General features: G+C 44.1%; 1 protein-coding gene across 2 annotated transcripts in view; it reads right to left on the bottom strand.

Moving 5' to 3' along the window:
- Nucleotides 1–16,052, bottom strand: part of LOC134663516 (endonuclease/exonuclease/phosphatase family domain-containing protein 1-like) — a 42,036-nt gene extending 25,984 nt beyond the window's left edge. For both annotated transcript variants that reach the window (XM_063519908.1, XM_063519907.1), the window contains exons 1-3: nt 15,484–16,052; nt 14,676–15,360; nt 7,192–7,341 (exon numbers count right to left, since the gene is read on the bottom strand). In XM_063519908.1, coding sequence (XP_063375978.1) covers nt 7,192–7,341; nt 14,676–15,360; nt 15,484–15,757 — 1,109 coding nt within the window. In that variant the 5' untranslated portion in view covers nt 15,758–16,052. The remainder of the gene's footprint in view (nt 1–7,191; nt 7,342–14,675; nt 15,361–15,483) is intronic.
- Nucleotides 16,053–23,636: the final 7,584 nt, after the last annotated feature.

The raw sequence follows: 23,636 nt of genomic DNA, 5'->3' as shown, positions 1-23,636 counted from the left end.
CTGGAGTGTATGTAGTAGGTACAGCTTACTTACACATATGTGACGTTCCACGGCAAAAGGTACCTTATGGCGGCTGGCGCTTACGTCGCATAGCGCCGCAATAATATAAAAATTTTACCTTCCAATAAAATTATTATTATGTTTCCTATCCACATCGGATATCTTCATTGAGAGAGTAACGCGATCGTTGACCAATGATGCCGCTAGCGTCTATGTAGTCGCTCCGCCCCACGCCGTGACGTAGTTCCGCTTCCACTTCCTGCGAACCGTTGCTCGCTTCCCGCCACTCGCCACCGCCATGTCATTGTTGAGGAGAAGTACCGTCGGCATAAAAGTAGCCTAGTAGCCTGCCAGGAAGGCATTACTCAGATATCCGATGTGGATAGGAAACATAATAATAATTTTATTGGAAGGTAAAATTTTTATATTATGTGTTCCGTACTCCACATCGGATATCTTCATTGAGACCTGTTTATTATCTCCTGGTGGCGAGTTAGCGGGCGCGCAAGCGATAGGGCTACACCTACTGTCATAGAACTCAGAGAACGAATAAATATGTATACACCATATTGCAACCCATGAAATCACAGTGACTCGTTATAATGTGAATTACAGGAAATTGAGAATTGAAATTGTAATCTCAGGTTCGAATCTGACTTAAACTGGTTTAAGAGAATTCTCATTCGAAATCGCATCCGATCCGCAGAATCTCGGCGAGTCATGTTCCCAATTAACATAAGCGAAAATATCGCTAAGTGAATAGCTTTCCAGCCAATTTAGTTATTAAGTACATCGTGGATCAAAAGCAATCGTAGGCGAGGCCGGCTTGGATGAGACTGTGGCTGAAAGAAATAAGCGAAGTGTCCCCTAACATTTTGTGTAATTCTCGCAAGGTGACGTACCCAGACTACCTACTTATACTGGGTCTATACTTTATTCCGGAGCTTCTAAGAGTCCAGTCGGTAAGACACGTTATCTGGTTTAGAGCCGAATTTCGGACACAAAATAATAGCGTTAAAGTTATCTATATAATTGCCCGGGCTACAGTGTAGTAGAGTAAGGTCATTGACCCTGCGGCCTGATGCTAACAGCAAAAGTGCGGCAGCTATTCTATCGTACTTCTTCTAACGTACCTAACGTTGTAGGGCTATTTAAATTAGGGCAAGTAGATGTCTCGCGTCCCAAGCTGGTGCTTTGGGAGGCGCTGGTCTCGCTATTAATGGCGTTGGAAGAAGGCATAGTGTCCGATAGTGGTTCATACACAGCACTTGTGAGAGGCTTATGAACGAGTATCGTTCTGAAAGCTAACATGGATAATAGAAATAGACGTCTGAGATAGCTCGCTACTTCACTGGATAGAGGTACCTGGCAGTTGATCTTATTTTTGATGCACCACAAATACCGTTTCTACATTGTGGCCGTACATGCAGCCTAGACAAGCGGACGATCTAGGGGCTCCCGTTACTGTTTTCTATACAAACACAGTACCGGAATCGGGAATATCCGGTTCTTCCATATTAGTGAGACAGTGACAGTTACGTTTCGTTCGCTACGTAGCGTTAGACCTTGGCATGTTATATGCATGCGCCAGTCACGCCAGTAGCGGACGTCACTCCTGATCCCGCCAGCTCGGTGTTGGAGCGTCCTATCTGACAGGAGGTACGCCTCATTCTTAAGGTCGTTGACTCGTAAGGGAGGGCGGTCTGACGTTGTGTTCACTAGGACCGCCAGTAAATTGCAAGCTTACCACAGCTGCTTTAAGACTCCTTATCACGCCGTCGCAGTACACAGACTAGGCTGGGAGGTGGAGACATCCATGCCAAGTCTCACAGGCAGCTGTCAAAGGTCGTGGTAGCAGTTCAATGAGTCTGTTAAGAAATACCGTGGCACAGTGCGAGGGCTCTCGAAAGCGGAGGCCGGCCAACAAGGCGCCTGTCAGGTGAAGACAGTCTCGGCGGCTGCTGGGCGCAGCTGCCACTCGGGCGCGCAGTGACTTCTTGATAAACCGTTGCCCTCGGGGGTTGTACCGACCTGGCAAGTAGCAAGCAACCAGCGCGACCAGTAGACGATCTGCTGGCATCAGCAGTTTTTGCGACAGCCGTAGTAACGGAAGGGATGTAGTGTCGCCGTCGTTTTATGTATACTGTACCGGTGCGGTTGTATGTTTACACTTCTGTCGTCAGCGCTGCAGATGCGGCCCGTTAACGGTTACTCTTCGCTGAAAGGGCCTTACCTCGTACATTGTCTACCAATATTGGAGATTGTAACGGACTGCTTGCATAAGATGAGGAAGAAAGTGGTGCGAGGCTTTCGGCAGCTCCGTGTTGCTGGGGACTGCGAAGGCTTCACCTTCCTCCATGAACTAAAGTTTGCGAATTTGAGACTGAACAGAAGGCATTGAGTCTCATTTCTGCGAGAAACTCTGCAGCAAGGCAGGCCTGTATGTCGCGAAAAAGAAAACTTTCAATCGGTGTGTTGTGCCGCGTGTCCCACGTGATGTCTAGGAGCGTGATGGTCTAATTCGCTTTATCCGAAGAGACACCCTATATCGAGTTAGTATAGGGCATCGAGTTAGTAGCATGCTTTTAAGGAAATCGAACTGATGAAATCAAGTCTAAAATCGATTTTGGCGCTTTGCGTAACAAAACTGTTTCGATAAAGTCGAATACAGACAGATGGAAACTGCTGGAGTCCTCCTGGCCCCTTTCTCTTAGCACCGGAAACTCAAGCTTGTTCAGGCGCAGCGGGTTTATTTGTCCCATTTTGTTTATTATGGCTTTTCGCACGAGTTCGTCTTTGTAAGACGGAACTTAAGCTGGAGAGCGCGAGCAAGTAGAGATAATTATGTGAAGTCTGCAGACCTTTTCGATGCCTTTCACCTCGGTTTCGAGCGGTCGCACAGGGCCTTGTCGCTAGCTGTTCTCCGGTTGGACCACTCCATGGCCTCGAGAAGTCGTAGGAGCTTCGAAGCGACACAGCGAAGTCGATCAGCACCTTTATGAAGCCCGGGAACACGACGTATTTTCCTCTGAGTATCGACATATCTTACCGCTTTCAACTCCGGGCAGTCGAGCCGCGCTAGGACGGGGCTCTTTACGACCTCGTCTGCCGTCGCCGGAGGATTCTTTAACCGAAACCAAGAGCTTAGCGGTCTGTTCGTGCTGTACCATACCATACCTATACCTGCACCATAGCTATAGGCGCCTGCGTACCTCAATGGAACCATGTGGACAGGACAAAACTGATACTGTGGCGCCCAGCGAGCAAGGGACGACATCGTCGTAGTTGCAGCATCGGTGGACAGCATCGGCGTGATTGTGGCAACCGCCGCCGCTCGGGAGGCGCCGGTGCGTGAAGCTAGGGGCGCCATCGTGGCGGCCGGCTCGGGGGGGGGGGGGTGGGGCACCGGTGCCTGAGGCCGGGCGGCTCATGGCGGCCGCCACTGGTTCGGGAAGCGCTGGTGCGTGAGGCGAGGACCCATAGTGGCGGCCCGCTCTAGAGGCGTTGTCGCGTGAGGCGGGCGGCTCCATCGTGGCGGCCGCCGCCACCGGCTCGGGAGGCGCCGGTGCGTGCGGCGAGAGGCGCCATCGTGGCGGCCAGCTCGGGAGGCACCGGTGCATGAGGCGGTCGCCGTCTGGCTGGCTGGTCTGGGAGGCACTGCTGTGAGGCGAGAGGCGCCATCGTGGCGGCCAGCTCGAGAGGCGCCAGTGCGCAGGTGGTGGTGCCATCGTGGCGGGCGGCATCATCGTGGCGGGCAGCGCCATTGTGGCAGCCGCCGCCGCCGCGTCGATGCGTAATGCGAGAGGCGCCATCGTGGCGGCCAGCTCGGGGGGCAGGCGGTGTCATCGAGCGGGCGGCGCCATCATGGCGGCCACCGTCGCCAGGCTCAGGTGCGAGAGGCGCCGTCGTGGCGGCCAGCTCGACAGGCGCCGGTGCGCGTGACGGACGTTACCGGCACGGGAGGCGCCGATGGCTAGGCTCGTAGTTGCACGCATCATCACGGCGACGCTGTTGCCCTCGGCGGTGCCATCGTGGTGGCCACCACCGGCGCGTAGGTCACCAGCGACGTCATGACGGCCGGCAACCAACGCGGCGATCGTCGCTGTACTCGTAGCCTTTCCACTGCTTACACGTAACTTACCTTCCTTCCGCTCGAGCAGTCGGGACGCAGAAGCGGTCCGCCTTCACCTTGGCGCGATCCACCCGCGATGCGCCCGCAGCTGCAGGAGCGGGCGTGTGACGCGCAGAGCCACGCGGATCTCTCGGAGTCCCGCTGGACTGGAAGCGTCCGCACCGCAACTGCAGCAATAGGAGCGGGCGTGTAACGTCTCGCGGAGTCCCGCGGACTGGAGGCGTACGCACCGTGACTGCAGCAACAGGAGCGGGCGTGTGACGTCTCTCGGAGTCCCGCGGACTGGAGGCGTCCGCACAGCGACTGCAGCAGCAGGAGCGGGCGTGTGACGCCTCTCGGAGTCCCGCGGACTGGAGGCGTCCGCACCGCGACTGCAGCAACAGGAGCGGGCGTGTGACGTCTCTCGGAGTCCCGCGGACTGGAGGCGTCCGCACCGCGACTGCAGCAACAGGAGCGGGCGTGTGACGTCTCTCGGAGTCCCGCGGACTGGAGGCGTCCACACCGCGACTGCAGCAACAGGAGCGGGCGTGTGACGTCTCTCGGAGTCCCGCGGACTGGAGGCGTCCGCACCGCGACTGCAGCAACAGGAGCGGGCGTGTGACGTCTCTCGGAGTCCCGCGGACTGGAGGCGTCCGCACCGCGACTGGAGGCGTCCGCACCGCGACTGCAGCAACAGGAGCGGGCGTGTGACGTCTCTCCGAGTCCTGCGGACTGGAGGCGTCCACCGTGGCCCGCAGCGGCGCGGTGTCTCGGAGTCACCTTGGACGACAGCAGAAGACGCGGCGCGCGCGGGCGGGGGCGGGCGCCGGGCCCGCGCCCCCGCGCCGGGGGACGGGGCGCCCCGGTCGCGCCGCAACTAACAACACGAGGTACTCCCAGGCTCCTGCCTGAGAACCCTCCTTTAGTGACGAAGTAACTTCTGAACGCCAATAAAATTAGAATATCTTAAACTGGCTCACCGGATGGTTCGAGACAATCCAAACCTCCTTATCAGCGAAGCGCGGCGCCCGAAAGCAGCGCGCGCAGGCCGTCCGCCGCCGCGCCGCCGCCGCCGCCGCAGGCACGATGACCGCACGTTCCCTCTCCGATGCGGAGCGACTTGTTACGTCTTGTTAACAAAAACCACTGACGCACTTCCTACTTCGATCTCGAAAATGCGAGTTAACGGTAACGATTTTAGCAGCATGGAATGTGAAAATTAATTTAGCAAGAAAAAAGTGGGTAGAATCGAAAAGCACCGTTCGATGACTTCGATCGCGAGACCGCCAAAAGACTAATAGTGGCGATCTCTGCCATATCTCACTATTTAATCGACCGAGCTTTGGATCGGAAATGTTAAAGCACCATGCTGCAAAAATATACGCAAAAAATATTTGCGGACCATCGGTCAAGACGGTCGACGAAACAAAGACATGGCGGTGGCGAGTGGCGGGAAGCGAGCAACGGTTCGCAGGAAGTGGAAGCGGAACTACGTCACGGCGTGGGGCGGAGCGACTACATAGACGCTAGCGGCATCATTGGTCAACGATCGCGTTACTCTCTCAATGAAGATATCCGATGTGGAGTACGGAACACATAATATTGGAGCGGCGTTAATAATAGCGTAAGCGCCAACCGCCATAAGGTACCTTTTGTGGCGTGTGGCGTGGCGTGGGACGTCACATATACTTTTACAATATCAACTTATGCAAATACATATACATATACAAGTTGCTTGTACTTAATAATACGCGTGTCATGTTTTATTTCATACAAACAAGAAGTAAACGTGATAACGAAGAATGATATTCTTCATTGTTTTAAAGTTTTTAAACATACAATATTTACTATATGGAGCCCATTATAATAATAGGCCATTTTCACAGCCCTTTGTCACGTCTAAAATATCACGCACACGCTATCATCATTGGTATGAGCACAGAATAAATAATAGTATGTACTACCGTACAGAAAAGACACTTCCTACAAACCCGAAGTTTGACAGCGGTTCAGGGTCGAATCATGCTATCCCTTTCTAATATATGGAACTATCCCTTTCGGCTATTTAGGGTTGTAAAAATTCAAGTGGTTATCTTATCTGTGGTTGTGGTCGCAAAAAGAAGTCAAGTGATGCCAAACCTAATAATTGCTCGGAGCAATGCTGAGCCGAACGGAGCCGAGTACAACCGAAGTGAGGAGTGTCTCCCCAGTGGTATGAGCTAGATGTAAATGTAAACCTTATACGAAAGCAATAACCTAACCCTTCTTTGAAAATGTGCGCCGTAACACAAGAGTTCAAGCATTACAGGCACAACTCACGACTGCTTTAACGGTTCTTGGCATTCAAAGGGTTAAACTAAAATATTTTCTATATTTTTGTCAGTCTGTTAAGGTAAACAAACTAAAATCTAGATTGAAATAAAATGTTTGAGTCTACTTGGATGACGAAATTAGTTAGATAGCTAAAACTGATACAAACTGGTTTGGCTATACCTCTCCTTAATTTTAAAATGTCAAGGCCTATTCATTGAATACTAACCTAAATCTAACATTACTAAACTCTAAGAGGTGATACAATAACATTTATTTTCTCTCACTTGAATATGCCTTATATAAATCTTTGACTGGTTTAGTAATAAGATAACCTATTTTTAAACAATCTATTTTGGTAAAGACCAAGACTACGCTTTTCGGTCTATTAAGTGCAAGCAAAAAGAATATATAGTATAGAGGGGTTCTGTCATAGTAAATGTTGAAGTCACTGTAAATTTACTGCCATCTATCGACACACGACTATAACTCAAAATAAACATTGCAGCATTTTATTGATGTTCATTCACTAATATCTATCATATCTATGCGTTAAAATTGTTAAATATGAAATGGTGTCGTCACGCCATCTAGCCGCGCATAGGCCAAAGGTTGTGTGCGCCATCTATGCGAGAATGACTTTTTCTTGATTTCCGAAGCACGTTTTTTTCTTAGACTTTATTCATCTTATACGAAGTTACATATGTCTTTGGTGCAAGCAAGGCTTGAACTCCAGTTTCTTTTAATTCGGCAAGAATAGGTTTGCTTACCTATCTAACTGGTCAGCTATGCAGTACTCCCATCTGTGACTATTGCTCTTCCACTCCCTAACTCTTCGCAGCGAGGGCGAGTTCAGCTCGTCGCAAAGGATCTTCAGAGCCGCCGCGTCCAGGACGTCTTGGATTGCTATGAGGGACAATCTGTGGAGATATGGTTAAGTTACCAAAAGGGGATTTGATAAAATCAACCTTAATGCAGCTTGCAATAAGGCACGGTTTCACAAAATTGGGTGCACAAGTAAATTTTTTTGAAGTAGGATTTTTTGAAGTTTTCACAGGGGTGAGAGAAAAGTAAACTTTTTTAAAGTGAGTGGTATTTTTTAGGGTTCCGTACCCAAAGGGTAAAACGGGACCCTATTACTAAGACTTCGCTGTCCGTCCGTCCGTCCGTCTGTCACCAGGCTGTATCTCACGAACCGTGACAGCTAGACAGTTGAAATTTTCACAGATGATGTATTTCTGTTGCCGCTATAACAACAAATACTAAAAACAGAATAAAATAAAGATTTAAGTGGGGGCTCCCATACAACAAACGTGATTTTTGACCAAAGTTAAGCAACGTCGGGAGTGGTCAGTACTTGGATGGGTGACCGTTTTTTTTTTGTTTTTTTTTGCATTATGGTACGGAACCCTTCGTGCGCGAGTCCGACTCGCACTTGCCCGGTTTTTTCATATTCTCTAAGACATCAGTGTCATATTCTTTCTATTAGAGAACCACAACAAAAAAGGGTAAGCTCGCCTTTGTACACATTGATACTATTATCTAAATATATTAAATACAAATATTTTCCAATTTGATATATCTGATAAGTAAATTATAAAAAAAGAAACAGCAATATAATATGTATTGTTGGGTAATATTGTTTTTCACTTAGTGCATTTAGAATCAATAATTCAATGAACTTTGTGACTTATTTAAGTTATTTATTACCATATGGTTCTTATTATGTTATGCATGCTTACACGTATGTTTGCAAACAATTGCATTATTATTTATTAAATTAAGAAACTCATAATAAGTCACACAGATAATCTTTCATAGCAACTAGTGAGTAGGTACAGTCAACAACAGAGCTATGAATACAGGCAAAGTGCCAAAAATATGTATACACGACCTTAATGTACAGGCAATAAAGTACTGTATACATATTTTTGACACTTTGCCTGTATTCATAGCTCTGTTGTTGACTGTACATGTTATGGTATTTATGGTTCATTTGTTGATAATTTAATGTTTTGTAAACTTGAACAAAAGCCAACTACTGTTTATATCACTTAGCCTCATTTCCATTAGCAAAGCATATCAAATATGGCTTTTAAGTGTGAAAAGTTGGCATGTGCGGTGTAGATCATTTCATTTAATGGCTTGTTTCCAATAGAAAGTAGGAGAATAATCGGCTAATTCAAGACACTGACTTGATGTTTGGCAAAATCTAGTGATATGATTTATAATTGAGAATAAAAGTGATTATACATGATTCATAGAACATTGAAATTGAGAATATAAGTGATTATACTTTGTTTTTGTTAGCATTAGAAACAACTTGGCATAAGTAAGCATAAGAATTTTTCATTGCCCTTAATCTTAATAATTATAGGCTGAAATAGATCTTTTATACTATGAAGAAACTAAGTCAGCCCACCACTGGCGGAGGAGGCCAGATTCGGCTCGACATTTAGGCTAACATAATTTATATTAGTGCAAAAAACACAAAACAAAATATTATGTGTTCCGTACTCCACATCGAAGATCTTCATTGAGAGAGTAACGCGATCGTTGACCGATCGATGCCGCTAGCGTCTATGCAGTCGCTCCGCTCCACGCCGTGACGTAGTTCCGCTTCCCGTCCCTGCCAACCATTGCTCGCTTCCCGCTAATCGCCGCCGCCATGACATTGTTTCGTCGACCGTCTTGACCGATGGTCCGCAAATATTTTTTGCGTATATTTTTGCATCATGGTGCTTTAACATTTCCGATCCAAAGCTCGGTCGATTAAATAGTGAGATATGGCAGAGATCGCCACTATTAGTCTTTTGGCGGTCTCGCGATCGAAGTCATCGAACGGTGCTTTTTGATTCTACCCACTTTTTTCTTGCTAAATTAATTTTCACATTCCATGCTGCTAAAATCGTTACCGTTAACTCGCATTTTCGAGATTGAAGTAGGAAGTGCGTCAGTGGTTTTTGTTAACAAGTGGTAACAAGTCGCTCCGCATCGGAGAGGGAACGTGCGGTCATCGTGCCTGCAGACGGCGCCCGGGTGGCGGCGGGGGCGGCGCGGCGGCGGACGGACTGCGCGCGCCGCTGTCGGGTGCCGCGCTTCGCTGATAAGGAGGTTTGGATTGTCTCGAACCATCCGGTGAGCCAGCTTAAGATATTCTAATATTAAGGAGGGTTCTCAGGCAGTAGTCTGGGAGTACCTCGTGTTGTTAGTTGCAGCGCGACCGCGGCGCCCCTGTCGCGCTGGCGTGGGGGCGCGTGCGGGGGCGCGGGCCCGGCGCCCGCCCCCGCCCGCGCGCGCCGCACCGGCGCCACGTCTTTCTTCTGCTGTCGTCCAAGGTGACTCCGAGACACCGCGACGCTGCGGGCCACGGTGGACGCCTCCAGTCCGCAGGACTCGGAGAGACGTCACACGCCCGCTCCTGTTACTGCAGTCGCGGTGCGGACGCCTCCAGTCCGCGGGACTCCGAGAGACGTCACACGCCCGCTCCTGTTGCTGCAGTCGCGGTGCAGACGCCTCCAGTCCGCGGGACTCCGAGAGACGTCACACGTCCGCTCCTGTTGCTGCAGTCGCGGTGCGGACGCCTCCAGTCCGCGGGACTCCGAGAGACGTCACACGCCCGCTCCTGTTGCTGCAGTTGTGGTGCGGACGCTTCCAGTCCAGCGGGACTCCGAGAGATCCGCGAGGCTCTGCGAGACGTCCCACGCCCGCTCCTGCAGCTGCGAGCGCATCGCGGGTGGATCGCGCCAAGGTGAAGGCGGACCGCTTCTGCGTCCCGACTGCTCGAGCGGAAGGAAGGTAAGTTACGTGTAAGCAGTGGAAATGCTACGAGTACAGCGACGATCGCCGCGTTGGTTGCCGCCCGTCATGACGTCGCTAGTGACCTACGCGCCGGTGGTGGCCACCACGATGGCACCGCCGAGGGCAACAGCGTCGCCGTGATGATGCGTGCAGCTACGAGCCTAGCCATCGGCGCCTCCCGTGCCGGTAACGTCCGTCACGCGCACCGGCGCCTGTCGAGCTGGCCGCCACGACGGCGCCTCTCGCCTCACGCACCTGAGCCTGGCGACGGTGGCCGCCATGATGGCGCCGCCCGCTCGATGACGCCACCTGCCCCCCGAGCTGGCCGCCACGATGGCGTCTCTCGCTTTACGCATCGACGCGGCGGCGGCGGCTGCCACAATGGCGCTGCCCGCCACGATGATGCCGCCCGCCACGATGGCACCACCACCTGCGCACTGGCACCTCTCGAGCTGGCCGCCACGATGGCGCCTCTCGCCTCACACCAGTGCCTCCCAGACCAGCCAGCCAGACGGCGACCGCCTCATTCACCGGTGCCTCCCGAGCTGGCCGCCACGATGGCGCCTCTCGCCTCACGCACCGGCGCCTCCCGAGCCGGTGGCGGCGGCCGCCACGATGGAGCCGCCCGCCTCACGCGACAACGCCTCTAGAGCGGGCTGCCACTATGGGTCCTCGCCTCACGCACCAGCGCTTCCCGAACCAGTGGCGGCCGCCATGAGTCGCCCGGCCTCAGGCACCGGTGCCCCCCCCGAGCCGGCCGCCACGATGGCGCCCCTAGCTTCACGCACCGGCGCCTCCCGAGCGGCGGCGGTTGCCACAATCACGCCGATGCTGTCCACCGATGCTGCAACTACGACGATGTCGTCCCTTGCTCGCTGGGCGCCACAGTATCAGTTTTGTCCTGTCCACATGGTTCCATTGAGGTACGCAGGCACCTATAGCTATGGTGCAGGTATAGGTATGGTATGGTACAGCACGAACAGACCGCTAAGCTCTTGGTTTCGGTTAAAGAATCCTCCGGCGACGGCAGACAAGGTCGTAAAGAGCCCCGTCCTAGCGCGGCTCGACTGCCCGGAGTTGAAAGCGGTAAGATATGTCGATACTCAGAGGAAAATACGTCGTGTTCCCGGGCTTCATAAAGGTGCTGATCGACTTCGCTGTGTCGCTTCGAAGTTCCTACGACTTCTCGAGGCCATGGAGTGGTCCAACCGGAGAACAGCTAGCGACAAGGCCCTGCGCGACCGCTCGAAACCGAGGTGAAAGGCATCGAAAAGGTCTGCAGACTTCACATAATTATCTCTGCTTGCTCGCGCTCTCCAGCTTAAGTTCCGTCTTACAAAGACGAACTCGTGCGAAAAGCCCATAATAAACAAAATGGGACAAATAAACCCGCTGCGCCTGAACAAGCTTGAGTTTCCGGTGCTATGAGAAAGGGGCCAGGAGGACTCCAGCAGTTTCCATCTGTCTGTATTCGACTTTATCGAAACAGTTTTGTTACGCAAAACGCCAAAATCGATTTTAGACTTGATTTCATCAGTTCGATTTCCTTAAAAGCATGCTACTAACTCGATGCCCTATACTAACTCGATATAGGGTGTCTCTTCGGATAAAGCGAATTAGACCATCACTCTCCTAGACATCACGTGGGACACGCGGCACAACACCCCGATTGAAAGTTTTCTTTTTCGCGACATACAGGCCTGCCTTGCTGCAGAGTTTCTCGCAGAAATGAGACTCAATGCCTTCTGTTCAGTCTCAAATTCGCGAACTTTAGTTCATGGAGGAAGGTGAAGCCTTCGCAGTCCCCAGCAACACGGAGCTGCCGAAAGCCTCGCACCACTTTCTTCCTCATCTTATGCAAGCAGTCCGTTACAATCTCCAATATTGGTAGACAATGTACGAGGTAAGGCCCTTTCAGCGAAGAGTATCCGTTAACGGGCCGCATCTGCAGCGCTGACGGCAGAAGTGTAAACATACAACCGCACCGGTACAGTATACATAAAACGACGGCGACACTACATCCCTTCCATTACTACGGCTGTCGCAAAAACTGCTGATGCCAGCAGATCGTCTACAGGTCGCGCTGGTTGCTTGCTACTTGCCAGGTCGGTACAACCCCGAGGGCGACGGTTTATCAAGAAGTCACTGCGCGCCCGAGTGGCAGCTGCGCCCAGCAGCCGGCGAGACTGTCTTCACCTGACAGGCGCCTTGTTGGCCGGCCTCCGCTTTCGAGAGCCCTCGCACTGTGCCACGGTATTTCTTAACAGACTCATTGAACTGCTACCACGACGTTTGACAGCTGCCTGTGAGACTTGGCATGGATGTCTCCACCTCCCAGCCTAGTCTGTGTTCTGCGACGGCGTGATAAGGAGAGTCTTAAAGCAGCTGTGGTAAGCTTGCAATTTACTGGCGGTCCTAGTGAACACAACGTCAGATCGCCCTCCCTTACGAGTCAACGACCTTAAGAATGAGGCGTAGCTCCTGTCAGATAGGACGCTCCAACACCGAGCTGGCGGGATCAGGAGTGACGTCCGCTACTGGCGTGACTGGCGCATGCATATAACATGCCAAGGTCTAACGCTACGTAGCGAACGAAACGCAACTGTCTCACTAATATGGAAGAACCGGATATTCCCGATTCCGGTACTGTGTTTGTATAGAAAACCAGTAACGGGAGCCCTAAATCGTCCCCTTGTCTAGGCTGCATGTACGGCCACAATGTAGAAATGGTCTTTATGGTGCATCAAAAATAAGATCAACTGCCAGGTACCTCTATCCAGTGAAGTAGCGAACTATCTCAGACGTCTATTTCTATTATCCATATTAGCTTTCAGAACGATACTCGTTCATAAGCCTCTCACAAGTGCTGTGTATGAACCACTATCGGACACTATGCCTTCTTCCAACGCCATTAATAGCGAGACCAGCGCCTCCCAAAGCACCAGCTTGGGACGCGAGACATCTACTTGCCCTAATTTAAATAGCCCTACAACGTTAGGTACGTTAGAAGAAGTACGATAGAATAGCTGCCGCACTTTTGCTGTTAGCATCAGGCCGCAGGGTCAATGACCTTACTCTACTACACTGTAGGCCGGGCAATTACATAGATAACTTTAACGCTATTATTTTGTGTCCGAAATTCGGCTCTAAACCAGATAACGTGTCTTACCGACTGGACTCTTAGAAGCTCCGGAATAAAGTATAGACCCAGTATAAGTAGGTAGTCTGGGTACGTCACCTTGCGAGAATTACACAAAATGTTAGGGGACACTTCGCTTATTTCTTTCAGCCACAGTCTCATCCAAGCCGGCCTCGCCTACGATTGCTTTTGATCCACGATGTACTCAATAACTAAATTGGCTGGAAAGCTATTCACTTAGCGATATTTTCGCTTATGTTAATTGGGAACATGACTCGCCGAGATTCTGCGGATCGGATGCGATTTCGAATGAGAAATCTCTTAAACCAGTTTAACGTCAGATTCGAACCTGAGATTACAATTTCAATTCTCAATTTCCTGTAATTCACATTATAACGAGTCACTGTGATTTCATGGGTTGCAATATGGTGTATACATATTTATTCTTTCTCTGAGTTCTATGACAGTAGGTGTAGCCCTATCGCTTGCGCACCCGCTAACTCGCCACCAGGAGATAATAAACAGGTCTCAATGAAGATCTTCGATGTGGAGTACGGAACACATAATATACAAATTTTACCTTCCAATAAAATTGGTATTATGTTTCCTTCCACATCGAAGATCTGAGTAATGCCTTCCTGGCAGGCTACTAGGCTACTTTTATGCCGACGGTACTTCTCCTCAACAATGACATGGCGGCGGCGATTAGCGGGAAGCGAGCAATGGTTGGCAGGGACGGGAAGCGGAACTACGTCACGGCGTGGAGCGGAGCGACTGCATAGACGCTAGCGGCATCGATCGGTCAACGATCGCGTTACTCTCTCAATGAAGATCTTCGATGTGGAAGGAAACATAATACCAATTTTATTGGAAGGTAAAATTTGTATATTTTTATTTACAGTTTATGATAATTATGATAAGTACTAACTACTTCCTTAAAAAATATATATATATACTTTCTGTTGAGTTCTTGTTAAATAGTAAAAGTGAAATTATGAAACTAAAGCCCATTTCTGTGAAAGGATTTACTCAGCCATTTAATCATTATTTTTATTGTCTATTACAAAGTAGCTGCCCATACAATAATCAGTGTTCTGTGCAGTGATTACAGATTTACATGAGCTCATTGTGAAATAATCAGTTATCTACAGATATTGCCACATTGTAGATAAGATAACATATGATAGGTTAGCAACTAAATCTCTGATATATCATGTCTGAATAATTTAAATATATATTTTTAAGTATAGCCACTGGTTATATGCCGGTAACCTGGTCTAATGTTATTAAGATATGAAAATCAATTTTACTTACTTGTTTTCCAAAATTGTCCTGCATATGACCTCTCTGACGCCCGGATTTGTTATCTTATCAACGTCAAGCTGATGTAAATTCCACGAAGCTATCCTACAGCATTTGATCCCATCCCGCTCATATTTAAAATCCTCTTCAACTATTGGTCTGTGCGAATATGCTGACAGCAGATCTAGGATATCATTTACAGGTGCCGTTGCAAAACCATTCGGTAAAGTCATAGGCAGTTTATTTGGCATTGATAAGCTTTTTCTATGAGGCGTCTTTGGTGTACTGGAGACACCATTTAAAAGTGATTTAGCTAATGTTTCATCTGAGCAACCATTTACATGTCCGTTGGTCAGATGCTGTAGACTTTCGCATTTTCTTAGCTCTAGACTTAGGTGTTGCTTTACAGTGCTCAGCCTCACAACATCCATTCCCCGGACTTTTATTAAGTCATCTAGCGACTTGAATGGTCCCTTCTTGTTCCGGTAGTCTACTATGTTTGCTGCTATCTCTTGGTTCAAACCGGGCACACATTGCAATTGGAAAACACTGGAAGAATTAACGGAACAAAGCTTGCTTTCTACTGAGACTCGGACGCTGTCTAACGATTGAGAGCAGGAGCTCGCTCTTGAAACTTGTTTGCGGTTGCTAATTGATATTTCTGGTCTAAGCAGCTCTAATTTCTCGGCTCCTATACCTAAAACAAAGTTAAGACAGACAATGGAATTAGACTGGCAATGTATATAGAAGCTAGCATAAATATTCAATGATGTGCAAAACATCCGAGTCAGTGAATTAGCATAATGAGTTGGTCACGCACCTGAGACTAAGGCAAGGTCGTCGACGCGCTTGAAGCGGCCGATCATCTGTCTGTGCAGCACTATGGCGCGCGCGAGCTGCCGGTTCACCCCGGGCAGGGTCATCAGCTGCTCCTCCGTGGCCGTGTTCACATTCATCAGCTCCGGGTACTCCTCCGACGGCGGCAAACTGAATGTATGGCTCAAACTGGATTTATTCATTTTGTGCCGCCGAGCAAACCCTCGGAATGAGCGCCGACCGCTCTTACTCCTCATCGAACTCGGACTCTGCCCCATATTGACCGCCACGGTTGCTTACAAATCAAATATGGAACATAACGCGAAATTTAAGACTAAAAAAAACCTAATAATAGATCGCGATGCACTATAACACAACACGATTGGAACACTTGCACTATAATTAAACGACTACTGTTGCACTTATCACGTGAAAACACACACACTAGTTGCTTGATAAATATTTTTTCAAAACTAAAAATAAAGTGGAGTTTGCTGACACAACTTCTCCCGATCAGCCATAATCAGCAACAGCCACAGACAAGAAAAGTAAGAAAACGTCTAAACGTTTTGACGTAATGTCTACGACTACAATGACACATGCCATTTTAGGAGTTGCCAGCTCATAAATTTTAAAAACCGGTGGATCCATAATGTAGAGTTAGGATCAAGAAAAGTCTGCAGTGATTTTGATAGCCCACGCAGTGCAACCGTTATTTATACGTCAAAATTTCATAGAAGTTTGACGTTTCAAATTACACTTGCACTGCGGGGGCTATCAAAGTCGTTGCAGACTTTTCTTGGTCTAACTCTTAGAATATTCAACCTAGTTCTAATAAAATCTCTCTACAATTTTTAACTGTCACACGTGTAAAAAACAACAAGAAGATTAAATAAATTAAATCTAATAAGTAACATACTAATTGTCATTTTATCAACAAAATCAAGGAAAATTTTAAATGCTGGCAACTAGAAGTAATGTCGTTCAGAAATTATGAACATTTTAATCTCCAACTCCATTTCCGGATTTTACACAAGAAAATAATTTTATTTTACTTAGGACTGCTACTCTTGTCCATTATGTAGCATAATTCTTTGCTAAAATAATTAGTACTTTTGTAAAAATGTACTCTTTATTAAAAAGCGATCAATACACGAATCTAAAACAATTTAATTTCTAAACGAATTCTCTACAAAAAAAAATATGCGAGAACGCGGGAAGGGTAGAGAAGAAGGTAATGAGAAGGTATCAATTTTCAAGCGGGAATTTAGTTTTTTAGCAGGAACTTATATAAATCTTAATTAGCAGTCAGAAGCCTAACCACAAGCGCGTGAGTCAAATATATTTGTATAAAATTTTTTAACCTAATTAAATAAAACAACCAATGATCAGAACAGTTTCCGTGCTATTTATTCAAATTAAATATTTCTATACAGTGTTGTCTAAAAGACTAATCTATCCTTTTACTAACAAAGCAATTACAGTTACAGATTACCTATAGACTTGTCTTTTTAATAAATTACCTAGGGATTTTAGTAATTTGATTACTGGGTCTATAATAACTTTACAAGTAAAAGGATTATATTAAAATGTTGGATTCATATAAGACTAAGTTGTTGACACTACCATCAGCCTGTAAAGGTACTATTTTACAGAGACGAGTGTTTGAACGTACCATAGAATATTATAATAATAATAGAATTACTTTCCTACATTTGTTGATAAAATGTTAACAAAACTTTGTTTTATTTTAATTGTATTGGTTTGCCACTTTGCCAGTAGGTAAGTGGTCATGATTTACAAGCATTGAATGAAATTATAGAGACACAATTTATTTTCTTTGAACTGCAGTACTATTATGACTACTCTTTGACCATATAGGTAGTTAATCACTACCAGTACTGTTCATCGAATATTGTGTTTATTGCATAGAAAGATAGAACAACCATCCCTTTCACACTTATGATTTTTTACAAAAGAGATGAATGTTTTTCCTATAGTTCAAAACTTTCCAGTAAAATATAAGTTTTTGAATATTTCCAATCGGCACAGTAACTCATTAAAAACAGTATGAAAGTCATGAATATAATTACAGTCATAAGTTACTACTGCAAATAAAAATACCGCACAACTACCATCGTCCACAATTAACTGATCACATTCGTATATCTTTTTTCCAAAGATGTAAGGTTTAATTTTTGTCAGTTAAGAGGGTGCTAGTAGAAATATTCATGAACTCATAAAGTACAGACTCTAAGCACGAATAATTCAGTACATTAACACGCTCGCACAGTGGCATTGACCCCCGGAAGCATGGCGGGGCAGCAATATGATTATGCGCGTGCGGCAGAGGTAGGATATGCCGGGTCATTTTACTCAATTCTTCATGCTTAGGGTCCTTAGTTTAAGCACAGCCGGCTGATTTGCAAAAACATGGAATGGATGTACACTGTCCGTCATTTTAACCACATGTTTTTTTTTATTCAATGTATTAAATATTTTACACTCAATATAATTGTATCGATTTGTCGCTTACTATAATTATTAATTTTTCGATTTTTTTCTCTTTAAATAATAATTTAACAACTAAAATGATTAGGTACTATGATCTAATCTTACACAAAGCGTAACAAAACTATTATTGAGAATCTAATAATAAATCACTATGCATTAGCCAGAGTCGCTGCAACTGTTTACATTTACAACCAAAATGGCTCCTAATTATAGTAAGGATGCTAAGCACGGAGAATTTAGTACATTCACCTGCCATGTCCTACCTCTATCGCAGGTAGGGTTACCAGATCCAAATTTGGAATTTCTTGACAAAAATCGTGATTTGCGATTTTTTTCCTGACGATAGAGATAAGAAATGGCGGGTCAACTACGAAATTCTATGTGCTTAGCGTCCTTGCTTGCTTAAACATATTAGATTGAATAAACAATAGATGCGAGACTAACAAAACAGTGTTTGTTGATCAATCGATTTCATAATAGCAACTAAGTATATATCTTATGAATAGATCATAAGATTTACTTTGCATTGGCACTAACTTTCACTATGTTAGATCAACACATCTATTTTTAATTTCATGTTACAACTTTTTTGTATAATTTTCATAATTAAACCATTAATTGTTAGTTTTAACTTTAAAGAAAATTATACATTTAAAAATAACATCAACAAAAACTTGTTAAACAGTTGAGCATAAATGAAATTAAAATAACGCATTATTAAAAATCCTATAATTATCTCCTAGCGGAGGATGTTACGTGGCTAATACATATAAGAAGAATGTCCAAATCTGCATGAAAAAGTAACTTTTTAGTTGAATACGCCTTTCTTTCTGTTATACCTACAGGGTGGCTAAAAATAACTACATTCCCGTTGCCAGGGAGGTTTTGGGATTATACTGAGCAAATTTTACTATGGGACCAACCCCAAAACCGCCAAAAAAAATTTGGCCGTTTCATACATTTTGGCTGGTCCATTTTCTATGAGAGGGTAAATTCTTTCCGTATATAGTGTTTAATTTAATAGTTATTGCTGTACGCACTTTTTCATGCATTTTGTAACAAGAGGATATTTTGTTCTATTAATATAAAAATCATATCACAGAAAGATGCATTATAAAAAAATGAACTTAAACTGGTGTTTTGACTAGTACATACAATTTTTATAATATAATTCCGCTGAACAAAACATTTTCATTTAATCTGATTTCGAAACCATATTGAATTCAAATAAACATACACATAGCATACGTAAATATACTTAAAATGTTACCTAGGACTCAGAGAAATAATAGTATGAACAAATTATACAGCAATCCATACATCGAATAAAGGTATGTACCTTACGTTACCTATGTATAAGTACGAGGATTAGTATTCATCGTTTCTTTATTAATTTAGTCGATTTTTTTAAATAATATTTAAAAAAAATGTTCGGGAAGATCGCCCATATGTTTTGTTAAACAATGCGCATTTTAGAACTCGAAAATGAAAATAGGAAGTAGACGCAGAATTTTGTATTGTACAACAGCTTACATTATGTCAATTAGACAAAAATAAAATAAAGTAAATGCGCAATTAAATTTTTCGTCGTATTTCCGTTAAAAATAAAACTTTTAGGTAATGCTTCGAATCTAAATAAATGAATTAATACTGAAGTTTTGGAAAACTGATACTGCTGTCAATTATTATATTTATAATAATTATTATATTTATAATAACAAAACTTCCGACGTGAGTGACCCGCTGTTAATTATACTTGAAAAACTACGTAATTTTGATGGAAGTTAGTTCCATATTATATTTACAATAATAGTGCTGATTTTAGAGCTACTTTTCTCACCTCGCATGTTTAACGAATTCACTAAAGGTGGCCACTGACGAGCCTTCCAACAGTCCAAATAGCGTGGCTGCAATCCAAAATCGGTCCGTGAATGGATTCCGTCCATTTGGATGAATCCATTGTAACGGCATCCATTTGGAAGGCTCGTCAGTGGCCTGCTTCAATCGCGTTTCTTTAGTATTACGTTCTTACATACTCGTACAACATTATTATGCCTTTATTATAATTGTAGAAAAATAGCACTTGCCCCTTATCATACAAAGTTTAATTGCGAACAAAGAACATTTCACTAAAGCTCTTTTTACAGCGAAACATTTGCAACACGCAGAAGCAGTTTTTTTCAGCAAGTGTGCAAACATCACTATACCAAAGAGTACATACGCAATTTAACGTAACTTTTCTTTTTAGTTTACTAATTATTCAACCCTTCTCTTGGTAAAAAGACATTTCATACTCATTATATTTTTTGCAAATAATTGTATCAGGCAGATGAGGCTGGAATTAATGATTTGTTTTTGATAACAAAGTGCTAAACGGAGCATAGATAATCTTTGAGTGTAGCAGCGATAGTGTACAAATGGGGTTGGCAACTGTCAAAGGTTTGCATAGATGGCGCCATCATAGCTTGCCCCTTTTTCTATGAGATTTGGCTTAAAGTATCTAGACACGCGGCAGCGTGTCAAGCCAAGTTCAAGCAAAGGAACTGTCTAGCCAGCGCCGAGTGTAATATTACACGAACCACTTGGTGCCACTTTTGACCCTTCTATAACTCAAAACATCTTTGACGTAAACACATAAAACTACGTGTGTTTAATTATATCCATAAGGATATCTAGAAGCCCAAATTTCATGAAGCTAGCTCAAACGGTTATAAAGGTATGAAGGTCAAAAAGTCGTAAATTTTAAGACTGACTTATGACTTATAGTACCTAAACCTAACCTACTTCCAGATGAGCTAGAAGGATGAAATTTGGAATCCAGCTTGGTTATTGTGTGTAACCGTAGGAAAAAATCTAAAAATAAAATAAAGTTAAAAAATAGGGGGGGTCCCCATACAAAAAAAACACTTTTTATTGGGACTGACATATAAGTACCTAAACCTAACCTACTTCCAGATGACCTAGAAGGATGAAATTTGGAATCCAGCTCGGTTATTGTGTGTAAGCGTAGGAAAAAATCTAAAAATAAAAAAAAGTTAAAAAATAGGGGGGGTCCCCATACAAAAAAATATTTTTTTATTGTAGCGTTGGAACCGTTACAAGCAGATATTTGAAACTACCCCAATATATGTATTATTATATTTGCTATATTAAAATAAAGTTTAGTCAAAAAATAAGTGGTGTCCCCATACAAAAAAACTTGTAATACGCTCTAAACAACCGGCCAACGGTGTGTCGTCGGCGGCGCGCGGCACCACATAGTTATACAAAGAACAGAAGTAAAAACGATACAGCGGAAACACAAGAAAAAACATTAAATCTCAATACCTGCCTAGTTTTCTTTACAAAAAGTATTGATATCCCACCAAAAACATAAATGTAAAAAAGGAGAGCCAAGTTCAATACAAAAATTATGCTTGGCTGTGGGGCTCGCCGCAAAAAGAATGGAGATCTAAATGAGTGCCACTGCCAAGTTCTATGCAAAATCCAAATATGTATTTATAGGAACAAAATAACATTATAAACAAGTATTAAACTCTATTTCTTTGCTTTATTGGATACCTATAACAATTGCTGTTATTTAAAAAAATGTGAGATCTTAAAGTAGGTTAGATTTGGCTTGGCCAGGTTTTATCAGAATTACAATATATATAAAATGATTGATATAATGAAAACTGGCCAAGTCAAATCTAACCTACTTTAAGATCTCAATTTTTTTTAAATAACAGCTATTGTTATAGGTATCCAATAAAGCAAAGAAATAGAGTTTAATACTTGTTTATAATGTTATTTTGTTCCTATAAATACATATTTGGATTTTGCATAGAACTTGGCAGTGGCACTCATTTAGATCTCCATTCTTTTTGCGGCGAGCCCCACAGCCAAGCATAATTTTTGTATTGAACTTGGCTCTCCTTTTTTACATTTATGTTTTTGGTGGGTACTGGTATACAGGGTATTAAAAAAATAAAAAAATGACTCAATTCTATGGAATGACAGGGCAAGCTATGATGGCGCCATCTGCTAAAAACTTCCACCGGCCAACCCCATTGGCGCGCTTTTTAATATTCATAGTATTTTTTTAAAGCCGCGCTCACCTATCCTATTTGCTACCCATGGAGTACAGAAGTGAGTAATAAGCCTCAAGCCTAGCTAGTCATAAATATGTAATTTCCTTAACAGCCTAGGTAGCACGGTTAGCCATATATCTTACAAATCGTAATACGTTAGTTCTAGGTACTGATAAGTAATGCGTATAGCCACCTAACATTTCGTCCCCATTATAAAAATAGTTTAATATTCACTCCGTTTCATACAAATTTCGTATCAAAACTGACAAGCCCTTTGATTGCTTGTAAAGAAAATTGACAATCTACTTACAGTTAATAACATATACTAATCTATGCAATCTACTAAATTATACCGCGGGGTCGCTTTGATTTTCACTGAACATACAATAGGGGTCAAATTCGTAGCTTTTAAGGTCCTATCATGCTTCGCTTCCTTCGCTTAAGCTTCGCAGTCTTCAGGGCCCAATTTTATAAAGTTCACAAGTCTAAACTGGCAACATCGAAAAATGCGGGAACATTGGTAACACTCGATATGTTTTTTTATATAAAATCAAATTTCATCACATGATTTTTTTTAAACGGGGTTAAATTTTAGAATTTGAAATCGTATTTTGTGACAAGAAAACCTTGACTGGTATTATTATTAAAATACCAATATAGTCGATTTTAGCTATTGTTGTACCTACTATAATAAATAATAATGATCTTTAATATTACCGGAAAAACCTACCTTTAAGGCAGGAATACTAGAAATAGGAATTAGACTGTGATAATCGACTGTTTGGTAGATTGTCAATTTTACTCTTGCCATCCATTTTCTGCATACATTGAGTTATTTACCTACTATGATCCGTGAAAGTTAACTCAATTTATTAATAAAATGTAGGTACATCAAATTAAGAATGTGATTTAACTTTCACTAGAACATGGAAATATTGACAAACTTATTTAGGCAGAATATTATTATTATATTCCTTTTAGGAATGTGAGGAGTTATAATTATACTATAAGGGTAATGTTAGCTGCACATAAACACATTGTGGTAATTATATTGCATTACTTTCATGTTTATGTTAGTTTATTAATCTTAATAATACTTCAAAATTATTATTTACAAAGCATTAGGCCAACATTCGAAAAGGCGCACAGCAGAGCACGCCAAGTTTGTTTACTTCTCTGGCATAAGCGATTATAGCTGCCAATAAAAAGGTCAGTACCCAAATAAGTTTGTCAAGGCAGTCATAATAATGATTAAATACCTAAGCTATGCAAGTTAATAAGTTACACAAAACCCTCAGTGTTTTATTATTTAATAGTAACATAAATACTAATGTTATGCAACTCAAATGCCTAAACAACGGCATTTCAATGGGGTTGATATTTAATAATGAGATTAAGTACGCTAAGATATGATTCGGATTATTACTTTATCATAAATTTGAAGCATATGATTGGAAAGTTTAAAATGGAACCAATTATATAATGATGACCTTTAGAGCGAGACAAAGCTAACACTAACCATTAGAAGCCGAATGAGAGAGCAATAAGGCAAGCAATGAAATGAAACGCCATA

The sequence above is a fragment of the Cydia fagiglandana genome, chromosome 4 (assembly GCF_963556715.1).
Source record: "Cydia fagiglandana chromosome 4, ilCydFagi1.1, whole genome shotgun sequence".
NCBI lineage: Eukaryota > Metazoa > Arthropoda > Insecta > Lepidoptera > Tortricidae > Cydia > Cydia fagiglandana.
Note: the sequence above shows the minus strand (reverse complement) of the source record. Positions and strands in the feature narration are given on the sequence as shown.